At 43.6% G+C, this 20,396-nt stretch overlaps 1 protein-coding gene across 1 annotated transcript in view; it reads left to right on the top strand.

Annotated features, from left to right (window-relative positions):
* LOC108592829 (uncharacterized) overlaps positions 1–20,396 on the top strand; it is a 129,779-nt gene that overhangs the window by 107,958 nt on the left and 1,425 nt on the right. Inside the window, 2 exon segments of the mRNA XM_054236953.2 lie at positions 174–247; positions 3,858–3,970. Of these exon segments, the coding sequence (XP_054092928.2) occupies positions 174–247; positions 3,858–3,970 (187 nt within the window).

A 20,396-nucleotide genomic window follows, 5' to 3' on the forward strand; every position in this document is an offset into this window, starting at 1 on the left:
CTCGGCCTCCCAAAGTGCTGGGATTACAGGCATGAGCCACCACGCCAGGCTGACACTGGTCCTCTTGAAGGAAGAATGGTCAGCTGACTACTACTTGCCTAGCTCTGGCCTGGATAAAAAGTTGAATCATTCCTTTCCCTCTTCCTCCCTAACCTGTTCTTTCTCTCCACTAGAATCCTTTCCTAGAGTCCAGCGCCTCATTCCTGTCCAGGATCACCTTCTGGTAGATCACAGAGACTACCGGAAGGTAAGGCTGGGCCCCAGAGACTTCAGGAAGGTGGTGGGGAATGAATGAATGAACGAACGAATGAATGAATGAATGAATGAATGAAACATGCTGAGCACCCCGCTTCTCTCTCTTTTGCTCTTCTGCAGAGTTGTCTGAAATCTGCCTGTGCTAGCCATGTGGTCTCAGACACCAACTCTGTCCCCAAAATTCATCACCTTGAATGTGATAAACACATGAGCCATGAGCAGCTTAAATTATCTGCAGGAGGCTTGGCCTTTGACAGCCATACACTGGACTGCTCTTATTTTAGCTTCAGATTTGGGTTTTTATTTTTACTTTTTATTTCTTGCCTAGACATTGTGTTCGACCTGACAGATTTGGGTTTTTTAAATATTAGGTATAGCTATTATTGACATGATTCCCCTCCTGTCCCCCACTCCTTAGGAAAATAATACTGTCTCACCATAGGCAATGTGGGTTAAAAAAACACGTGGAGATCAATAGTGAGGAAACACTCAGAGGCAACCGTCACCATTTTTGTATGCCTTTTGGTCTTTTTTTTTTTTTTTGAGATGGAGTCTCCCTCTGTCTCCTGGGCTGGAGTGCAGCGGCACAAACTCAGCTCACTACAACCTCTGCCTCCTGGGTTCGAGTGATTCTTCTGCTTCAGTCTCTCAGGTAGCTAGGATTACAGGCATGCACCATCATGCCTGGCTAATTTGTATTTATAGTAGAGAAAGAGTTTTGCCTTGTTGGCCAGGCTGGTCTTGAACTCCTGACCTCAGGTGATCCACCCACATCAGCCTCCCGATGTGCTGGGATTACAGGTGTGATCCCATGCCCAACCACCTTGTGGTTTTCTTTTTGTACATCTTTGCCCATTGTCCACATCTTATTGGGGATTTTTTGAAGAGTCTTTCACCCTAATATGCATCTTTTTTTTTTTTTTTTTTTTGGAGACAGGCTTGTGCTCTGTCATTAAGGCTGGAGTGCAGTGGCACAATCATAGCTCACTTCAGTCAATCTACCGGGTTCAAGTGATGCTTCTGCCTCAGCCTCCCAAATAGCTGGGACTATATACACACTCCACCATGCCCAACAGATTTTTGTATTTTTTGCTGAGACGGGGTTTCACTGTGTTGCCCAGGTTGGTCTCCAACTCCTGATCTCAAGTGATTCTTCTGCCTCAGTCTCCCAGAGTGCTAGGATTATAGGAATGAGCCACCATGCCTGGTCTCATTTTCTCTTTATAAACTTCTTACAAACATCTTTTTAAAAGATTAGATGTTTTAAATAATTTCTTCAAATTACTATTAAAGAGTATCACTGGGACAGTTGATGTAATTTGTATATGACTGTAGGACACCAGATGCATGCTAATAACATTCATTTTTTTTTTAAAAAATTGTGCTCCAGTTACATAAGAGCATGTCCTGGATTGTAAGGGGATACCCCTAGTTTTTTTGGGGTAAAGATATGTAGAGCCTACATCTTAACTTTTCTTTTTTTTTTGAGACAGAGTCTTGCTCTGTTGTCCAAGCTGGACTGCAGTGGTGTGATCTGCAGCCTCTGCCTACTGGGTTTAAGCCATTCTCCTGTCTCAGCCTCCTGAGTAGCTGAGAATTATAGGCATGCACCACCATTCCTGGCTAATTTTTGTATTTTTAGTAGAGATGGGTTTTCATCATGTTGACCAGGCTGGTCTCAAACTCCTGACCTCAGGTGGTCCATGCACCTCAACCTTCCAGGGTGCTGGGATTACAGGTATGAGCCACTGTGCTAGTCCTTTAACTGTTTGAATGGTTGAGAAAAAGATGTGTTTGTACGTGTGTGTGTGTGTGTGTGTGTGTGAATGGATAGAGACAATATTACTGTAAACTTGGCAACATGTTAATAGTGGTGAGTTGAGTGAATTTTTAGTATGATTTGAGTAATTTTTTTCATACATTTGAAATTATTTTAAAACAAAAAATGAAAGTATTTAATTTTTTATTACAAAAGTTTTCAGTTGGCTGAGTGCAGTGGCTCACACCTGTAATGTTAGCACTTTGGGAGGCCAAGGTGAGTAGATTACCTGAGATCAGGAGTTTGAGACCAGCCTGGCCATGTAGTAAAACCCTGTTTCCACTAAAAATACAAAAATTAGCCGGGCATAGTGGTAGGTTCCTATAATCCCAGCTACTTGGGAGGTTGAGGCAGGAGAACCGCTTGATCCCAGGAGGTGGAGGTTACAATGAGCTGAGATTGTGCCACTGTACCCAGCCTGGGTGGAGTCACATTGAAAGACTAATATAATAAAACTCAATAAGCTTATCACCCAGGTTTCACGACTGCTAATGCTTTGTCGTGTCAGCCTTTTTCCCCCCACCTCAACCTGTTTTTTTGTGGGGGGGTCTGGCTCTGTTGCCCAGGCTGGAGTGCAATGACATGATCACGGCTCCCTGTAGCCTCCACCTTCTGGCCTCGAGCAGTCCTTCCACCTCAGCCTCCTGAGTAGCTGGGACTACAGGAGTGAGCCATTATGACTGGGGAATATTTTTTATTTTTATTTTTTGTAGAGTTAATCACCAAATGTTGCCCAGGTTGATCTTGAACTCTGAGCTCACGAAGTCCTCCCACTTCGGTCTCCTGAAGTGCTATTATTATAGGCATGAGCTACTGGTCCTGGCCAATATTAGCCTTTTTTAATGTAAAATTTTAAAAAGTTGCCGGGGCATGGTGGCTTACGCCTATGATCCCAGCACTTTGTGAGGCCAAGGTAGGAGGATGGCTTGAGCCCAGCAGCTCAAGATCAGCTTGGGCAACATAGGGAGACTCTGTCTCTACAAAAATAAAAAATAATTAGCCACTCATAATGGTTCAGACCTGAAGTCTCAGCTAAGGAGGCTGAGGTGGGAGGATCACTCTAAGGCAGGAGCTGGAGGCTGCAGGGAGCCATGATTGTGCCACTGCACTCCATCCTGGGTGACACAGCGAGAACCTGTCACCAAATAAATAAAGGAATGAGGCTGAGCATGGTGGCTCATGCCTGTAATCCCAGCATTTTGGGAGGCCGAAGGAGCAGATTGCCTGAGCTCAGGAGTTTGATACCAGTCTGGGCAACATGGTGAAACCCTGTCTCTACTAAAATACAAAAACTTAGCCAGGTGTGGTGGTGTATGCCTGTAGTCCCAGACATGGGAGGCTGAGGCAGGAGAATTGCTCAAACCCAGGAGGTAGAGGTTGCAGTGAGCCAAGAACACACTACTGCTCTCTAACCTGAGTGACATAGCAAGACTTTATCTCAAAACGACAACAACAAAAAAATAATAAATGATTAAAAAGTAGTGAATTGGAGCCATCTTGATATTTTTCTCCTAAATCATCTTTTTTTCCCTAAAACTTTTTTATGCACCCCCCCAAAAGAAAGCCATTTTTTCTTTATGACACAATAGAATGAGCTGTAATAACCTTGTAATATGTGCAAATGTCTATCCACATTCAGACATCCCCAGCTGTGTGGCTGCCTTTGTTTGTAGCGGGCAGTTGTGCTGGGGAGGGGCGCAGCATCGGCACGTGTGTGTGAGCCTTGTCCTCCGCCTCCTCTCAATGATCCTCATTGCCTAACCCCCTTGTGTCTTGGCCTCAGGTTGATCATCTGGGGCTACCACCAGCCCCTGCAGAGCAGTGGCCTCTGGTCTTTAAACAAGTCATGCCTGTTTTGGTAAAGAACTCGAAGAAGAAATGCGCCAAGTCTGGGAAGTAAGTGTGAGTTTCCTTGTCCTCTAGGATGCCCCGGTTCCCTCCTTCCCACCTGTGGCCTGAATCCAGGGTGTGGCCCTGGCAGTGCTGCTTGTTACTAGCTTTGTCGTTCTCACTTCTCTGGGCCTTAGTTTGTTTTGCTGCCAAATGGGATGAAATCTCAAAAGTCATTAAGACAACTGAGTAGAAAAGAAGAGAAGCTAAGCATGGTGCCTCACATTTGTAATCTCAGCACTTTGGGAGGCCAAGGTGGGTGGATCACAACGTCAGGAGTTTGAGACTAGCCTGGCCAACGTGGTGAAACCCCATCTCTATTAAAAATACAAAAATTAGTTGGGTATGGTGGTGAGCACCTTTAATCGCAGCTACTTAGGAGGCTGAGGCAGAAGAATCGCTTAATCCCAGGAGGCGGAAGTTGCAGTGAGCCAAGATCTCACCACTGCACTTCAGCCTGGGAGACAGAGTGAGACTCCATCTCAAGAAAAGAAGAGAGAAAAACACTGCCCAAGCAGACAGTTGATGCTGTTTGTCATGGCACATGACTGTCCCTCCTTGAGCCAGTCTTACTTTTTCTGTCTCTGAGCATCTGGCATCCCGTGTGTTCCTGGTGTTTGAAGTATTTCTGTCCAACACAGCCAGCTGACCATGTACGTTCGTTTAGCCAAAGAAGCCCCATTTTTGGGTGACTGGCTCTACTGGATTTTAGACTACCCCGTATGTAAGGTGTGCCCCACTGCGCCACCTCTGTCATTCTTTTGGGAATCAGGTCAGGGCCTTTACTGCACATACCTTAACTCTTCAAATCTGAGATACCATCAGTTGCACGATATGTTATTATTGTGTGTAACAGTAAGAAAGAAAAACAACTGCCAATTAAACAAGGATGTAAGATGCATCCCGAGTCCGGACAAGCTGGAACGTGAAATTGCAAGTAATGTGGGGGCAGTGGATTGTGGCCATGGGGGCAGTAGGGTGGTTGTTTTTGTTTCTGTTGCCTATTCTGGGGTCAGCTTACTATGGTAAGCTGTGACAGAGCCAGCCTGGTGCATTGGATTCTCCACAGACCCATTGGCCTTACAGAAACAATCACCAGACCCAGGTTCAGTTCCTCATTCTATTCCAGGGATGCCCAGGATACAGGCCTTCAGTCAGACCCAGATGGTGGGCAGAAATCTGGGACATCCATGGTGCCAGCCACTCAGACCTCAGTAGAGGACCTTGTGATCCTGGTGGGAGGCTGTTTGGGTGGTCCAGATGATGAGAGAAATTGTCTCATGGGAGACTGATAGAGCTTGGACCTCCATGGCTGAGCATTGTACAGAAATGGCTCACATCCATGACCCAGTTGAAGGTCGTTGGCAGGCAGAGGTGGGGTCTCAGTTTACTACATGGAGACAGAACTAGTAGGATGGATGGATAGATGGATGGATGGATGGATGGATGATTGATTGGTAGATGATAGATGATAGATGGAGAGATAGTGGATGGATACATGATAGGTGGATGCATAGATGACGGATGGTTGATAGATGATGGGTGAGTGGAGGGATTGAGGGTGAGAGGGGATCTACTAAGGAAACTAGATCATATGATTATAGAGAAGTTCTATGCTAGGCCATCTGCAAGCTGAAGAACCCAAGAAGCTGATAGCATGGCTCAGGCCAAGTCCAAAGGTCTCAGACCCAGGGAAGCTGATGGTGGAATCCTCAGTCCACAACCAAAGGCCTTAGGACTTGGAGTGACTGGGGTAAGTCCCAGAGTCCAGAGGCCAGACAGCCTGGAGTTCTGATTTCCAGGGGCAGAAGAGGATAGCATCCTGGCTGCAGAAGAGAGATCCCATAAATTTACCATTTTTCTGACTTTTTCTTGTGTCTGAACCCTCTGCTGATTAGGTGGTGCCCAGTCACATCGGGTGAGGATGGAAACACCCTCACAGCCACACACTAAGAAATAACACTTTAGCAGCCATCTGGGTATCCCTTAACTCCATCAAGTTGACTCCTAACGTCACCTATCACCTGGATTCCTTCAGCCTCACCTGTAGTGTTCTCCCTGCTATGAAGGCCACATTTGTAGCATGGACTTAAGCATTCCTCATCAATGCCTGTGCTGACTGCCTGGCTCGGCTTCCTTCCATGGAAGAAGGATGCCCACCTTTGCGTTCCCTGGAGCTTGCCAGGCGAGCAGGTTGTTGGAGACACCATGGGAGAGGCAGAGCCTTGGGAGGAGGTTGGAGTTTGAATCAAGAAGCTCCTCTACTGACCTGGCTCTTAATTCATTGAGCAGGTGAAACTGACTGCTGTTTTTGTGCTTAGTGTTTAGGCCCTAAGGGTTCAGGGAGTGGAACAAAACACATACGCTTTTTTTTTTTTTTTTTTTTTTTTTTTTTGAGTTGAAGTGTTGCTCTGTTACCAGGTTGGAGTGCAGTGGCATCATCTCAGCTCACTGCAACCTTCACCACCTGGGTTCAAGTGATTCTCATTCCTCAGCCTCCCAAGTAGCTGGGATTACAGGCGTGCACCACCGTGCCTGACTTACTATTTTATGTATGTATTTTTTTTTAGACAGTTTTGCCCGTCACCCAGGCTGGAGTTCAGTGGTTCAATTTTGGCTCACAACCTCTGCCTTTTGGGTTCAAGTGATTCTCATTCCTCAGCCTCCCAAGTAGCTGGGATTACAGGCGTGCACCACCGTGCCTGACTTACTATTTTATGTATGTATTTTTTCTTAGACAGTTTTGCCCGTACTAATTTTGTACCACCACACCCGACTAATTTTGTATTTTGAGTAGAGACAGCGTTTCTTCATGTTGTTCAGGCTGGTCTCAAACTCCCAACCTCAGGTGATCCACCTGCCTTGGCTTCCCAGTGTGCTGGGATTATAGGTGTGAGCCACTGTGCCTGGCTTTTTAAATTTTTTTTTTATACAGACAGGTGTCACTGTGTTCCCCAGGCTGGTCTCCAACTCTTGGCTTCCAGAGATTCTCCTGCCTCAGCCTCCAAAGTAGCTGGGTTACAGGTGCGATCCACCATATACAGCTGAGTTCTGGTTTATAATAACCCAGGCTGCCCTGGGGAAGGTAGATATTAGGGATGGGAGTGAAGGCAGGGAGACCTGGGTGGGGACCTCAAGTCCTGTCCATGAAGTTCCTTCATGCCTCACTGGGAGCCTCTGTTTTTTCACAGGGTCTCACTCTTTTGTCCAGGCTGTAGTGCAGTGGTGCCATCCTAGCTCACTGCAACCTCCATCACCTAGGCTGGAGTGATCCTCCTGCTTCAGCCTCATGAGTAGCTGGGTCTATGGGCACGTGCCACCACATCCGGCTAATTTTTTTTTTGTAGAGGTGGTATCTTGCCATGTTGCCTAGGTTGTTCTTGAGCTCCTGAGTTCAAGCAATCAACCTACCTTGGCCTCTCAAAGTGCTGAGATTACAGGCATAAGCCTCCGTTTATTACCCAGAGCATTTTCTGAAAATTCAGTGAGATAAGTGTCATAAGAAGCTGTGCCCTAGTCCTGGGTAAATGCTGGGCAGCTTTTAGTTGTACAAGTTGTATTTATTCATCTCTACACTTCCATCTTGCCAGGGAGGGTGTGGTGAGAACTGGCTCATTGGGCTTGAAAGCAGGCCACCTGAAAGGGGGCTGGCTCTGTGAGTATCTTGGTGTTTAGGGATGCTCATCTTGGGGCCAGGGTGTCATTTCCTAGGGACATTGATAGATGGATTGCTTGCTTTATTCCCAGAGGCATAAGCCAGATCTGGCACCTGTAACCCCTGTGGAACTGGAGAGAGTGACAAGAACAACCCTGTCCTAGGCTGGAATTTCCTGGTATGGCCCTTTACACCCAGATCCTTTAAGTTAACTGGAGAAGGGAATGCAGCTTGTGCAGGTCTGGGCTGCCTGGGTTTCCTGGGCTCAGGGGCCAGGTGAGGGAGGCCTGGGCTTGGGGGTCTGCATGGCTTCTTGGCCCCCTTTACAACTTTTCTTCACCCCTGAATGACTTCCTCTCAAAAGTCATGTGTGCTGGGGCATGGTGGCTCTTGCCTATAATCAAAGCACTTTGGGAGGTGGAGGTTGGAGGATCACCTGAGGTCATGAGTTTGAGACCAGCCTGGCCAACATGGTGAAACCTTGTCTCTACTATAAATACAAAAATTAGCTGGGTGTGGTTGCACTTGCCTGTAATCTCAGCTACCTAAGAGGCTGAGGCATGAGAATTGCTTGAACCTGGGAAGCAGAGGTTGCAGTGAGCTGAGATTGCACCACTGCACTCCAGACTGGGAGACAGAGTGAGACTCCATCTCAAGAAAAAAAAGCAGGTGTGAGCGATCTCCCTTCTTAGGTTTGAAAACCCAAGGCTTCATTGGTTTGTGTGTAATAGTTTTATGATCTCTTTTTTTTTGTATGTGGCCGCTTAGAGCTTAAAGCCATTTTGGATTGTGGTTTCTGGTGGCATGACTATAAAATGCTTCTGTGACTCTGGAAGAGTTTGGCAGGTTTTTTTTTTTTAAGTTAGACATAGTGACCATACAGCCAGTCACTGCCTTCCCAGACATCCACCCAACAGAGCCGAGAACATATGTTTATAAAAGATTGATACAGGAACGTTCTTAGCTACTTTGTTTGTGATAAACCAAACTGGAGGTAAGCCAGACATCTGTTAGCAAGTGAGCAGACTGATTTACCCATTATGTGCAAATGTACAACTGAATACTAAGTTATGTACAAGAACGAACTATTGGCTGGGCACAGAGGCTCATGCCTGTAATATCAGCACTTTGGGAGGCCGAGGTGAATGGATCACCTGAGGTCAGATTAAGACCAGCCTGGCTAACATGGTGAAACCCCATCTCTACTAAAAATACAAAAATTAGCCAGGTATGGTGGTGTGTACTTGTAATCCCAGCTACTCGGGAGGCTGAGGCATGAGAATCGCTTGAACCTGGGAGGCGGAAGTTGCAGTGTGCTGAGATGGCACCACTGCACTCCATCCTGGGTGACAGAGCAAGACTCTGTCTCAAAAAATAAAATTTAACAAACTAAAAGGATGGTCATGGTGGCTCACACCTGTAATCCTAGCACTTCGGGAGGCTGAGGCGGGTGGATCACCTGAGCTCAGGAGTTCAAGATCAGCCTGGGCAACATGATGAAACCTTGTCTCTAATAAAAATACAAAAACTTAGCTGGGCATGGCAGCTTGTACCTGTAGTCCCAGCCACTCAGGAGACTGAGGCAGGAGAATCTGTTGAGCCTGGGAGGCAGAGGCTGCAGTGAATGGAGATCGTGCCACTACACTCCAGCCTGGGCGACAGAGAGAATTCGTCTCTCTTAAAAAAAAAAAAAAAAAAAGCTGGGTACAGTGGCTCACACCTGTAATCCCAACACTTTGCCACTTTGGAAAGCTGAGGCGGGTGGATCACCTGAGGTTGGGAGTTCAAGACAAGCCTGACCAACATGGAGCAACCCCATCTCTACTAAAAATACAAAAAAAATTTTTTGAAGAGAAATAAAAGGGACAGAGTTTGTCAACACACGCTGGTAAAGTCAAGGGACTGGAGTGTAAAAAGAATGATGTACAGGGCAGAATGCAGGGGCACTGGAGCTAGAAGTGATCTTAGGGAACGCGGAGTCATAAAAGAGCAACGAGATGCCATTTCTTGCTCAACTTCAGTCCACTTGCAGCACTCACCTCAAGGGCTGCTTGAACATAACTCAGTGGGAAAGAATGCCATGAGTGACTGTGGGTGTCTTCTGTGTGCATGAGAAGGAATGGAAGGGCCTATTATTTGACATGCTTGAGATCTAACCCCTTCATTTTTCATATGACAAAATCTAGAGCCAGGGAGGTGAGCTAACCAGCTTCGGGGTCACACTGTGAGCTGGCAGTAGAATGTGGCAGGTGACCTGCCTCTTAGAAAAACATTCCTCTAAGCCAGGGGCTAGCCGAAAATGGACTCAGGTCCACATACAGCTCATGATCTCAGCATGGATTTCATTTTTTAATTTTTTTGAGACAGAGTCTTTCTCTGTTGCCCAGGCTGGAGTGCAGTGGTATGACCTTGGCTCCATGTGACCTCCATCTCCCAGGTTAAGATGATTCCCATGCCTCAGCCTCCCATAGCCATCCTAGAAGCTGGGATGACCATCACGGTCCACTGCACCGGCTAATTTTTTTGTGGGGCACAGCATCTCAGTCTTTTGCCCAGTTGGGGGTGAAGTGTCATGATCTTGGCTCACTGCAACTTCTGCCTTTTGGATCCAAGTATTTCTCCTGCCTCAGCCTCCTGAGTACCTGTGACCACAGGTACGCACAACCACACCCAGCTAATTTTTTTCTTTTTAGTACAGACCGAGTTTCACCATGTTGGCCAGGCTGGTCTAAAACTCCTAGCCTGAAGCAACCCACCCACCTCAGCCTCTCTAAGTGCTGAGATTACAGGCATGAGCCACAGCGCCCAGCCAGATTTCATATTTATAATGGTGAAAAAAAATTAAAACAATATTACGTGACAAATGCAAATTCTGTAAAATTTAAATTTTAGTGTTTCTAAATATATTTTTACAGGAACACAGTCACACCTATCGATTTTCATATTATCTAAGGCTGCTTTTTCACTACACAGGAAGAGACAGGTATTTGTGACAAAGACCATATGGCTTGGAATGCTGAAAGTTTCCAGAAAAAGTTTCTTTACTCCTACTTTCTTCCAGTGTCTCTTGAACTTTAATGTCCATACACACCACCTAGAGAACTAGTTACAATTCAGATTCTGTTTCAGTGGATCTGGGCAGAGGCCTAAAATTCTGCACTGTTAATAAGTGCCAGGTGATTCCATGGCTGCTGGTCCACAGACCACACTTTGAGTAGTGAGGATCAACTCCATTGTGTCTATACATGTCGAAATGAAGCAGCAGCAGCAGTACCTGGGGATGTGCTAGGAATGCAGATACTCAGGCCCCACCCAGACCTACTAAACTGAAAATCTGAGTGGGCCCAGAAAGCTGCGTTTTATAGTAACAAGCTATCGGCCAATACAGTGGTTCATGCCTGTAATTCCAGCACTTTGGGAGGCCGAGGCAAGTGGATCACCTGAGGTCAGGAGTTTGAGACCAGCCTGGCCATTATGGTGAAACACCATCTCTACTAAAAATATTTTTTTAATTAGCCGGATGTGCTGTTGCACGTCTGTAATCCCAGCTACTCAAAGGCTAAGGTAGAAGAATAGCTTGAACCCAGGAGGCAGAGGATGCAGTGAGCCAAGATCACGCCATGGCACTCCAGCCTGGGAGACAGAGTGAGAGTCCATCTCAATCAATCAATCAGTCAACAACCAAATATATTAAGCTATTTAGGTGATTCTGATGCAGGGTTGAATTTGAACACCCGCTCTTCTGCAGGTCAAGACTCAGAGATTTAAGGTAAGACTAAGAATATTCAGTGTCAGCATGAGCACACTTTCACAAATGCTGAAAAGGCTAGAACTTCTTTAAACATTCCACCTGCAACTCAGCTAACATGAGACAGGTGGTAGTTTAACAGGTAAGTTTCATATTTGTAAAAATGTTTAACGCTGCTTCACAGAAAAATTTGTCAACCTGACCAAGAAGGAATAGTTGTAATGAGCACAACATTACAAAAAGAATGATACAGTTAATAATAAAAAGACAGAAAAGACATGGGGCATCATCTGAAGTCATCCTTTGCCATTAACTGTTTTTAACTGTACTTAAAGGAATTTCCATAGTCCATCTCTATATGGTCTCCTGATATGGCACCAGTTTTGCAAAATAGTAAGTTGCACTTTTTTTTTTTTTTTTTTTTTTTGAGATGGAGTTTCGCTCATGTTGCCCAGGCTGGAGTGCAATGGTGTGATCTCAGCTCACTACAGCCTCCGCCTCCTGGGTTCTAGCGATTTTCCTGCCTCAGCCTCCCAAGTAGCTATGATTACAGACATGAGCCACCACACCTGGCTAATTTTGTGTTTTTAGAAGAGACTAGGTTTCATCATTTTGGTCAGGCTCGTCTCGAGCTTCTGACCTCAGGTGATCCACGCCTGCTTCTGCCTCCCAAAGTTCTGGGATAACAGGTGTGAGCCACTGTGCCCAGCCTGCACTGTTGTCTTTAAACTTTTCAAAGCCAGATAGGCAGGGATAGACCTGTTACCATACCCCAGGACAGACACCAGAACACTCAGTGTGGCATGGATCATGGTAGTAAAAAACAGGGAACAATCTGTTTTTGCAATGAATGGGAGAAAGGTAATGCCAGCAGGGCACATCCACATGCCAGACAAGCATGCATCATGAACACAAATGAAGCAAGCCAGGCATGGCAGTGGTGCACCTGCAGTCCCAGCTACTTGGGAATCTAAAGCAGGAGGATTGCTTGAGCCCAGGAGTTTGAGGCTGTAGTGAGCTGTGTTCATACTACTGTACTCCAGCCTGCGGGACAGAGCGTGACCCTATTTCAAAGCCAAAACTAAAAAAAAAAAAAAAAAAAAAAAAAGGCAGATCAGAATAAACCCAGATGATATGCTATTAACTACACAAAGAGAACTCTGTACAGTATGATCCCATTTAAATCTGTCAAAATATTTTTTAAAAACTATATGCTTGTACATTTTCTTCTAAAAGCATGCACAAAACTGTCACTTTGGAGGAGAGGAACTGATGGAAGAGAAGACAATATACTTCTTATTTTATATCTTTATGATTTTTTTTTCTACAGTGGATGACAAGTATTTTTTCAGCACCTGCTCTACATTGTTTTATGTACTGAGGATATAGCAGCCCACCTGCAGCTGACATTCTAGTGGGGAAAGTAGATAAGTAAGTATACTTTTAAAAATTCTTTCTTTTTTTTTTTTTTTTTTTTTTTTTTGAGATTGGATCTCACTTTGTTGCCCAGGCTAGAGTGCAGTGGCTCAATTTTGGCTCACTGCAACCTCTGCCTCCCAGGTTCAAAGGATTCTCATGTCTCGGCCTCCTGAGTAGCTAAGATTATAGGCATGCATCACCATGCCAAGCTAATTTTTTTTTTTTTATAAGTAAAGACAGGGTTTTGCCAGGTTGGCCAGACTGGTCTGGAACTCCTGGCATCAAGTGATTCACTTATCTTGGACTTCCAAAGTACTGGGATTACTGGTGTGAGCCACCATACCCAGCCCAAAATAACTAAATTTTAGAGTGTGTTTATACCATGCCATATCTGTGGTCTAGCTACACTTGACATGTGGTCCATGGGACACTGACAATTTACACTTTGTGACCAGTTGGTGATAATATGAGGAGGCAGCACCATAATGGAGATTAGCTATGGCACCAAGCATGCCATTCAACTCAGCTCACTTTTTTCTTTTCTTACAAGGCTTTCTTAATGCAGGAAGTAGAAGGCACTGGTTTCCATCCTGGCACAAACGCCTTAGCCTGCTATGTTGGCTAGGCTTGTCTTGAACTCCTGGTCTCAAGTGATCTGCCCTCAAGTGATTGGCCTCGAAAGTGCTGAGATTACAGGCATGAGCCACCATGCCCGACTGCCACCTGCTCATTTATCAAGGCCTCCTGTGATTCACTTGAAACCAAGACTGAGAATCCCTGGCACAGATTGCCTCCCTGCATCCAAGAATAATCTGCAGCCCCTGCTTCCCTTCCAGGCATGTCTATGTCTCCCTGTGTCTGTTTCTGTGAGACCCTACATTTTTGAGTTCTGCTTTTATTTGTGTTACCTGAGCATGTTCCCATAGTCTCCCTGACAGTGATGCCACTGCATATTCATCCCTTTTGTATCTTCCATCCTGGGTTCTCTCCTACCTCTTCTGGGGTTAGCCCTTTGGTGCCTTAAATTGTGTTGCTTTCTCTCCTGGCACCAAAGAATGAGGTAGTCAGTGCAGAATGGGGGCTATAGTCATCACTGTCACTGAGGTATTGTGAACTAGGAAAGACATGATCTGTTTCAACACAGCACAGTGTCCGAGTGCCCTTGACAGATGTTGATGTTCTGGTGATTATTGTTGATGCCGGGTGGATTCTTCCTGGGATTGGGGCAGATCCACAGCTGTCCTGTCCCTTGGTGTTTTTATCAGGGTTCTTAGTTAAGTCTGCAGCCAAGGCATCTGCTAGGGCTGGGGTCTCATCTGAAGACTTACCTGGGAAAGGGCCACCTCGAAGCTCACCTGGTTGTTGGCAGAACTCAGTTCCCTAGTTGTTCATATATTGAAATACTTCTTTATTGCTGTGGAAACAGCCGGTGCCCCAGGTACCTTTTATACTGGACTCTCGGGAGCTCTCTGTGATATGGAAACTAAAGAGCTAATTAATTCCTGGCACTTAAGGGGTCCCTGGGACTCTGCCTGTTGGCTGATGACCTTGTCAATCTGATTATTTATTTTGAATATCACCTCTTGCAATGCTTGGAAACCAGGAGGCTATGCCCTTTTCTTCCTGTCATTCCTTAGATCCTGGTCCTGGGAAGTGAGCTTCACACAGCAGAGATACTGTTATTGGGCTGGGTTTTACCCATCGCTGCTGGTACAGGATGCTGGCTCAGGCCAAACGAGAACTTCATGAAGCATACACAGGTTTCAATACTGATTTGATCAGGTTGAAGAAAGCATATCAGAGATTGAAAATCAACCCAATGAAATAAAGCAAGAAGGCAAGATTAGAGAAAAAAGACTGAAAAGAAATGAACAAAGCCTCCAAGAAATGTGGGATTATGTGAAAAGACCAAATCCATGTTTAATCGGTGTACCTGAATGTAAGAGGGAGAGTAAGACCTAGTTGGAAAACACTCTTAAGGATATTTTCCAGAAGTTCCTTAACCTAGCAAGGCAGGCCAACATTCAAATTCAAGAACTACAGAGAACATGGCAAAGATATACCTCCAGGAGAGCAACTTCAAGGCACATGATCGCCAGATTCACCAGGGTTGAAATGAAGGGAAAAATGCTAAAGGCAGCCAGAGAGAAAGGTCAGGTTACCCACAAAGAGAAGCACATCAGACTCACAGCAGGTCTCTTGGCAGAAACTCTACAAGCCAGAAGAGAGTGAGGGCCAATATTCAACACTCTTAAAGAAAGGAATTTTCAATCCAGAATTTTATATCCAGCCAAACTAAGCTTCATAAGTAAAAAAGAAAATTCTTTACAGAGCAGCAACTGCTGAGAGATTTTGTCACCACCAGACCTGCCTTACAAGAGCGCCTGAAGGAACCACTAAACATGTAATGGAATAACCAGTACTTGCCACTGCAAAAACATGCCAAATTGTATAGGCCATAGACACTATGAAGAAACTGCATCAACTGACGGGCAAAACAATGAGCTAGCATCAAAATGGTAAAGTGAAATTTGCACATAACAATATTAACCTTAAATGTAAATGGGCTAAATGCCCCACTCAAAAGACATAGACTGGCAAATTGAATAAAGAGTCAAGACCAATCAGTACGCTCTATTCAGGAGACCCATCTCACCTGCAAAAACACACATAGACTCAAAATAAAGGAACAAAGGAAGATTTACCAAGGAAATGGAGAGCAAAAAATCAAAAGCAAGCGGTGCAATCCTAGTCTCTGATAAAACAGACTTTAAGCCAACAAGGAGCAAAAGAGACCAAGAAGGGCATTACATAATGGTAAAGGGATCAATGCAACAGGAAGAGCTAAGTATCCTAAATATTGTGCACTCAATGCAGGAGCACCCAGATACATAAAGCAAGTTTTTAATGACCTACAGAGACTTAGTCTCCCATACAACGATAGTGGGAGACGTTAAGACCCCACTGTCAATATTAGATCAAGACAGAAAATTAAGGATATCCAAGACTTGAACTCAGATATGGACTAATTGGACCTAATAGACATCTACAGAACTCTTCACCCCAGATCCACAGAATATACATTCTTCTCAGCAACACATCACACTTACTCAAAAGTGGACCACATAATTGGAAGTAAATACTCAGCAAATGCAAAGGAACTGAAATCATAACAATTAGTCTCAGACCACAGAGCAATCAAATTAGAACTCAGGATTAAGAAACACACTCAAAACCACACAACTACATGGAAACTGAACAACTTGCTTCTGAATGACTACTGGATAAATAATGAAATGAAGACAGAAATAAAGATGTCCTTCAAAATTAGAATGAAGGCACAACGTTCCAGAATCTCTGGGACACATTTAACGTGTGTCTTCACAGAAATTTATAGCACTAAATGCCCACATGAGAAGCAAGGAAAGATCTAAAATCAACACCTGTTGTCACAATTAAAAGAACTAGAGGAGCAAGATCAAAAAAAATCAAAAGCTAAGACAAGGAATAACTAAGTTCAGAGCAAAACTGAAGGAGATAGATAGAGACACACACACAAAAAAAAAACCTTCAAAAAACTTATTGAATCCAGGAGCTGGGTTTTTGAGAAGATCAACAAAATAGACCACAAGCCAGACTAATAGAAAAGAGAAGAATAGATGCAATAAAAAATGATAAAGGAAAAATCACCACTGATTCTACAGAAATACAAACTAGCATCAGAGATGACTACATACATCTCTTGGAAATAAACCAGTAAATCTAGACAGTATGTAAAAATTCCTGGACACGTACACCCCAGGAAGACTAAACCAGGAAGAAGTTAAATCCCTGAATAGCCAAATAACAAGGTCTGAAATTGAGGCAGCAATTAATAGCCTACCAAACAGAAGTCCAGGACCAAACGGGTTCACGGCCAAATGTTACCATAGGTAAAAAGAGCTGGTAACATTCCTTCTGAAACTGCCAAACAACACAAAAAGAGGGAATCCTACCTAACTCCCTTTATGAGGCCAACATCCTGATACCAAAACCTGGCAGAGACACAACTAAAAAAGAAAATTTCAGGCCGATATCCATGATGAACATTGATGGGAAAATCCTCAATAAAATACTGGCAAACCGAATCCAACAGCACATCAAGAAGCTTATCCATCATGACCAAGTCAGCTTCATCCCTGAAATGCAAGCCTGGTTCAACATACACAAATCTATAAACACAATCCATTACATAAACAGAACCAAGACAACCTCGTGATTATTACAATAGATGCAGAGAACACATTCGACAAAATTCAACATCGCTTTATGCTAAAAACTCTCAATAAACTAGGTATTGATAGAACGTATCTCAAAATAAGAGCTATTTATGACAAACTCACAGACAATAACATACTGTATGAGCAAAAACTGGAAGCATTTCCTTTGAAAACCAGCACAAGACAAGGATGCCGTCTCTCACCACTCCTACTCAACACAGTGTTGGAAGTTCTGGTCAGGGCAATCAGACACGAAAAAGAAATAAAGGGTATTCAAATAGGGAAAGAGGAAGTCAAATTGTCTTTATTTGTAGATGGCATGATTGTATATTTAGAAGACCCCACCATCTCAGCCCAAAATCTCGTTAAAGCTGATAAGCAAATTCAGCAGTCTAAGAATACACAATGTGCAAAAGTCACAAGCATTCCTATACACCAGTAACAGCCAAATCACAAGTGAACTCCCATTCACGATTGCTAGAAAGAGAGTAAAATACCTAGGAATACATCTAACAAGGGATGAAAGGACCTCTTGAAGGAGAACTACAAAACATTGCTCAAGGAAATAAGAGAGGACACAAACAGAAAAACGTTCCCTGCTCGTGGTTAGAAATATTGTGAAAATGCTCATACTGCCCAAAATAATTTACACATTCAATGCTACCCCATCAAGCTACCATTGACTTTCCTCACAAAGTTGGAAAAAACTACCTTAAACTTTATATGGAACCAAAAGAGAGCCTGCATAGCCAAGACAATCCTAAGCAAAAAACAACAACAACAACAACAACAAAAAGCTAGAGACATCATGCTACCTGTATTCAAACTATACTACAAGGCTACAGTAATCAAAACCATGGTACTCATACCAAAACAGAGATACAAACCAATGGAATAGAAGAGAAGCCTCAGAAGTAATGCCACACCTCTACAACCATCTGATCATTGACAAACCTGACAAAAACAAGCAATGGGGAAAGGATTCCCTATTTAATAAATGGTGCTGGGAAAACTGGCTAGCCATCTGCAGAAAGCAGAAACTGCATCCCTTCCTTACACCTTATACACAGATTAACTGCAGATGGATTCAAGATTTAAGCATAAGACCTAACATCATAAAAATCCTAGAAGAAAACCTAGGCAATACCATTCAGGACATAGGCGTAGGCAAGGACTTCATGACTAAAGCACCAAAAGCCAAAATAGACAAGTGGGATCTAATCAAATTTAAGAGTTTCTGCACAGCAAAAGAAACAATAATTAGAGTGAACTGGCAACCAACAGAATGGGAAAAAATTTTTGCAATCTACCTCTCTGACAAAGGGCTAATATCCAGAATTTAGAAAGAAAGAAAACAAATGTACAAGAAAATCAACCCCATCAAAAAGTGGGCAAAGGCTATGAACAGATGCTTCTCAAAAGAAGATATTTTTGCAGCCAACAAACAGGACAAAAAGCTCACCATCACTGGTCATTAGAGAAATGCACGTCAAAGTCTCATTGAGATGCCAGTTAGAATGGCGATCATTAAAAAAATCAAGAGACAACAGATGTTGGAGAGGATGTGGAGAAATAAGAACACATTTATACTGTTGGCAGGAGTGTAAATTAGTTCAGCCACTGTTGCAGATAGTGTGGCCACTCCTCAAGGATATAGAATGAGAAATACCATTTGACCCAGCTATCCCATTGCTGGGTATATACCCAAAGGTTTATAAATTATTCTGTTATAAAGACACATGCACACATATGTTTAGTACAGTACTGTTTACAATAGCAAAGACTTGGAAACAACCCCAATGCCCATCAATGACAGACTGGATAAAGAGTGTGGGCCGGGCATGGTGGCTCAAGCCTGTAATCCCAGCACTTTGGGAGGCTGAGGTGGGTGGATCACTAGGTCAAGAGATCGCAACCATCCTGGTCAACATGATGAAATTCCATCTCTACTAAAAATACAAAAAATTAGCTGGGCATGGTGGTGTGTGCCTGTAATCCCAGCTCCTCAGGAGGCTGAGGCAGGAGAATTGCCTGAACCCAGGAGGCGGAGGTTGAGGTGAGCTGAGATCGCGCCATTGCACTCCAGTCTTGGTAACAAGAGCGAAACTTCGTCTCAAAAAAAAAAAAAAAAAGAGAGAGTGTGGCACATATGCACCATGGAAAAAGGCACATATGCAGCCATAAAAAAAGGACAGTTGATATTTTTTGCAGGGACAAGGATGAAAATGGAAACCATCATTCTCAGAAAACAAGAACAGAAAACCCAACACTGCATGTACTCACTCATAAGTGGATGTTGAATGATAAGAACACAGGGACACAGGGAGGGGAACATCACACTTCAGGGCCTGTCAGGAGGAGAGGGAGGTAAGGGAGAGATAGCATGGGGTGGAACGACTGGGGAGGGATAACATTAGGAGAAATATGTAATGTAGATGACGGGGATGGATGCAGCAAACCACTATAGTGCGTCTATAGCTATATAACAAACCTGTACGTTCTGCATATGTACTCCAGAACTTGGTATAATTTTTAAAAATAAATCTGATGCAGTCTTGTCAGCCTGACCAGGTGGTTCTCAAACTCCTCAGCTCAGGCAACCTCAAACTCTGAAGTAGCTGGGACTATAGGTGTATATATCACCACACCCAGCTATTTTTTCCTATAATTTTTAATATTTTGTTTTCACTACAGAACCAATAAGTAGAGGAAGTCATTTCTACCAAGTATATAATACCAAATAATAAGTGTCCAAGAAAAACAGCTATATGCTAGTTGTACAGTTTTTCAACTAAAAGGTGCCAGGGAGATTCCATGATAACCACAGGTAATTTGACCCACTGAAGATTTATACTTGCAAAAATACAGATGTCACACTAGTATGATTTAAAAGTCAAAATATTTATCTAATTAAATCTTAACCAAGTTTCATATTTTCTTTATAGGGGAAAGCATTTCCTAATGTGATTTTTCTGTTGCTATGTATCTTCCAGTTCATTTTTGTTCAGCTCCCACCCTGTCACAGTACTTATCAATCTTCTGTTAGTTACCAACATTAAATAAAAATTTTTAATCAACTAGCCATATGGCTGGTTTTCTCTGACCAACTTTCCATAATCATCATTAAAGAATAATCGGTAAACTGCTAAATTTATAAAAAGTAACTATGCAAAAGTTGACTGAGTGAGAAAGTTTTACAAGAGACCACTTTACCTTGGTAGTAACAGTCAAGTCTTCATCATCTGGTTTAGGGCATGAATCCACACATGGTTCCTAGAAAATGCTTTAGAGCAAAAATATACAATAAAAATGAGCAAGTTGATTTTTTTTTTTTTTTTTTACAAATTTATT

Source organism: Callithrix jacchus, chromosome 11 (assembly GCF_049354715.1).
Source record: "Callithrix jacchus isolate 240 chromosome 11, calJac240_pri, whole genome shotgun sequence".
Taxonomy (NCBI): Eukaryota; Metazoa; Chordata; class Mammalia; order Primates; family Cebidae; genus Callithrix; species Callithrix jacchus.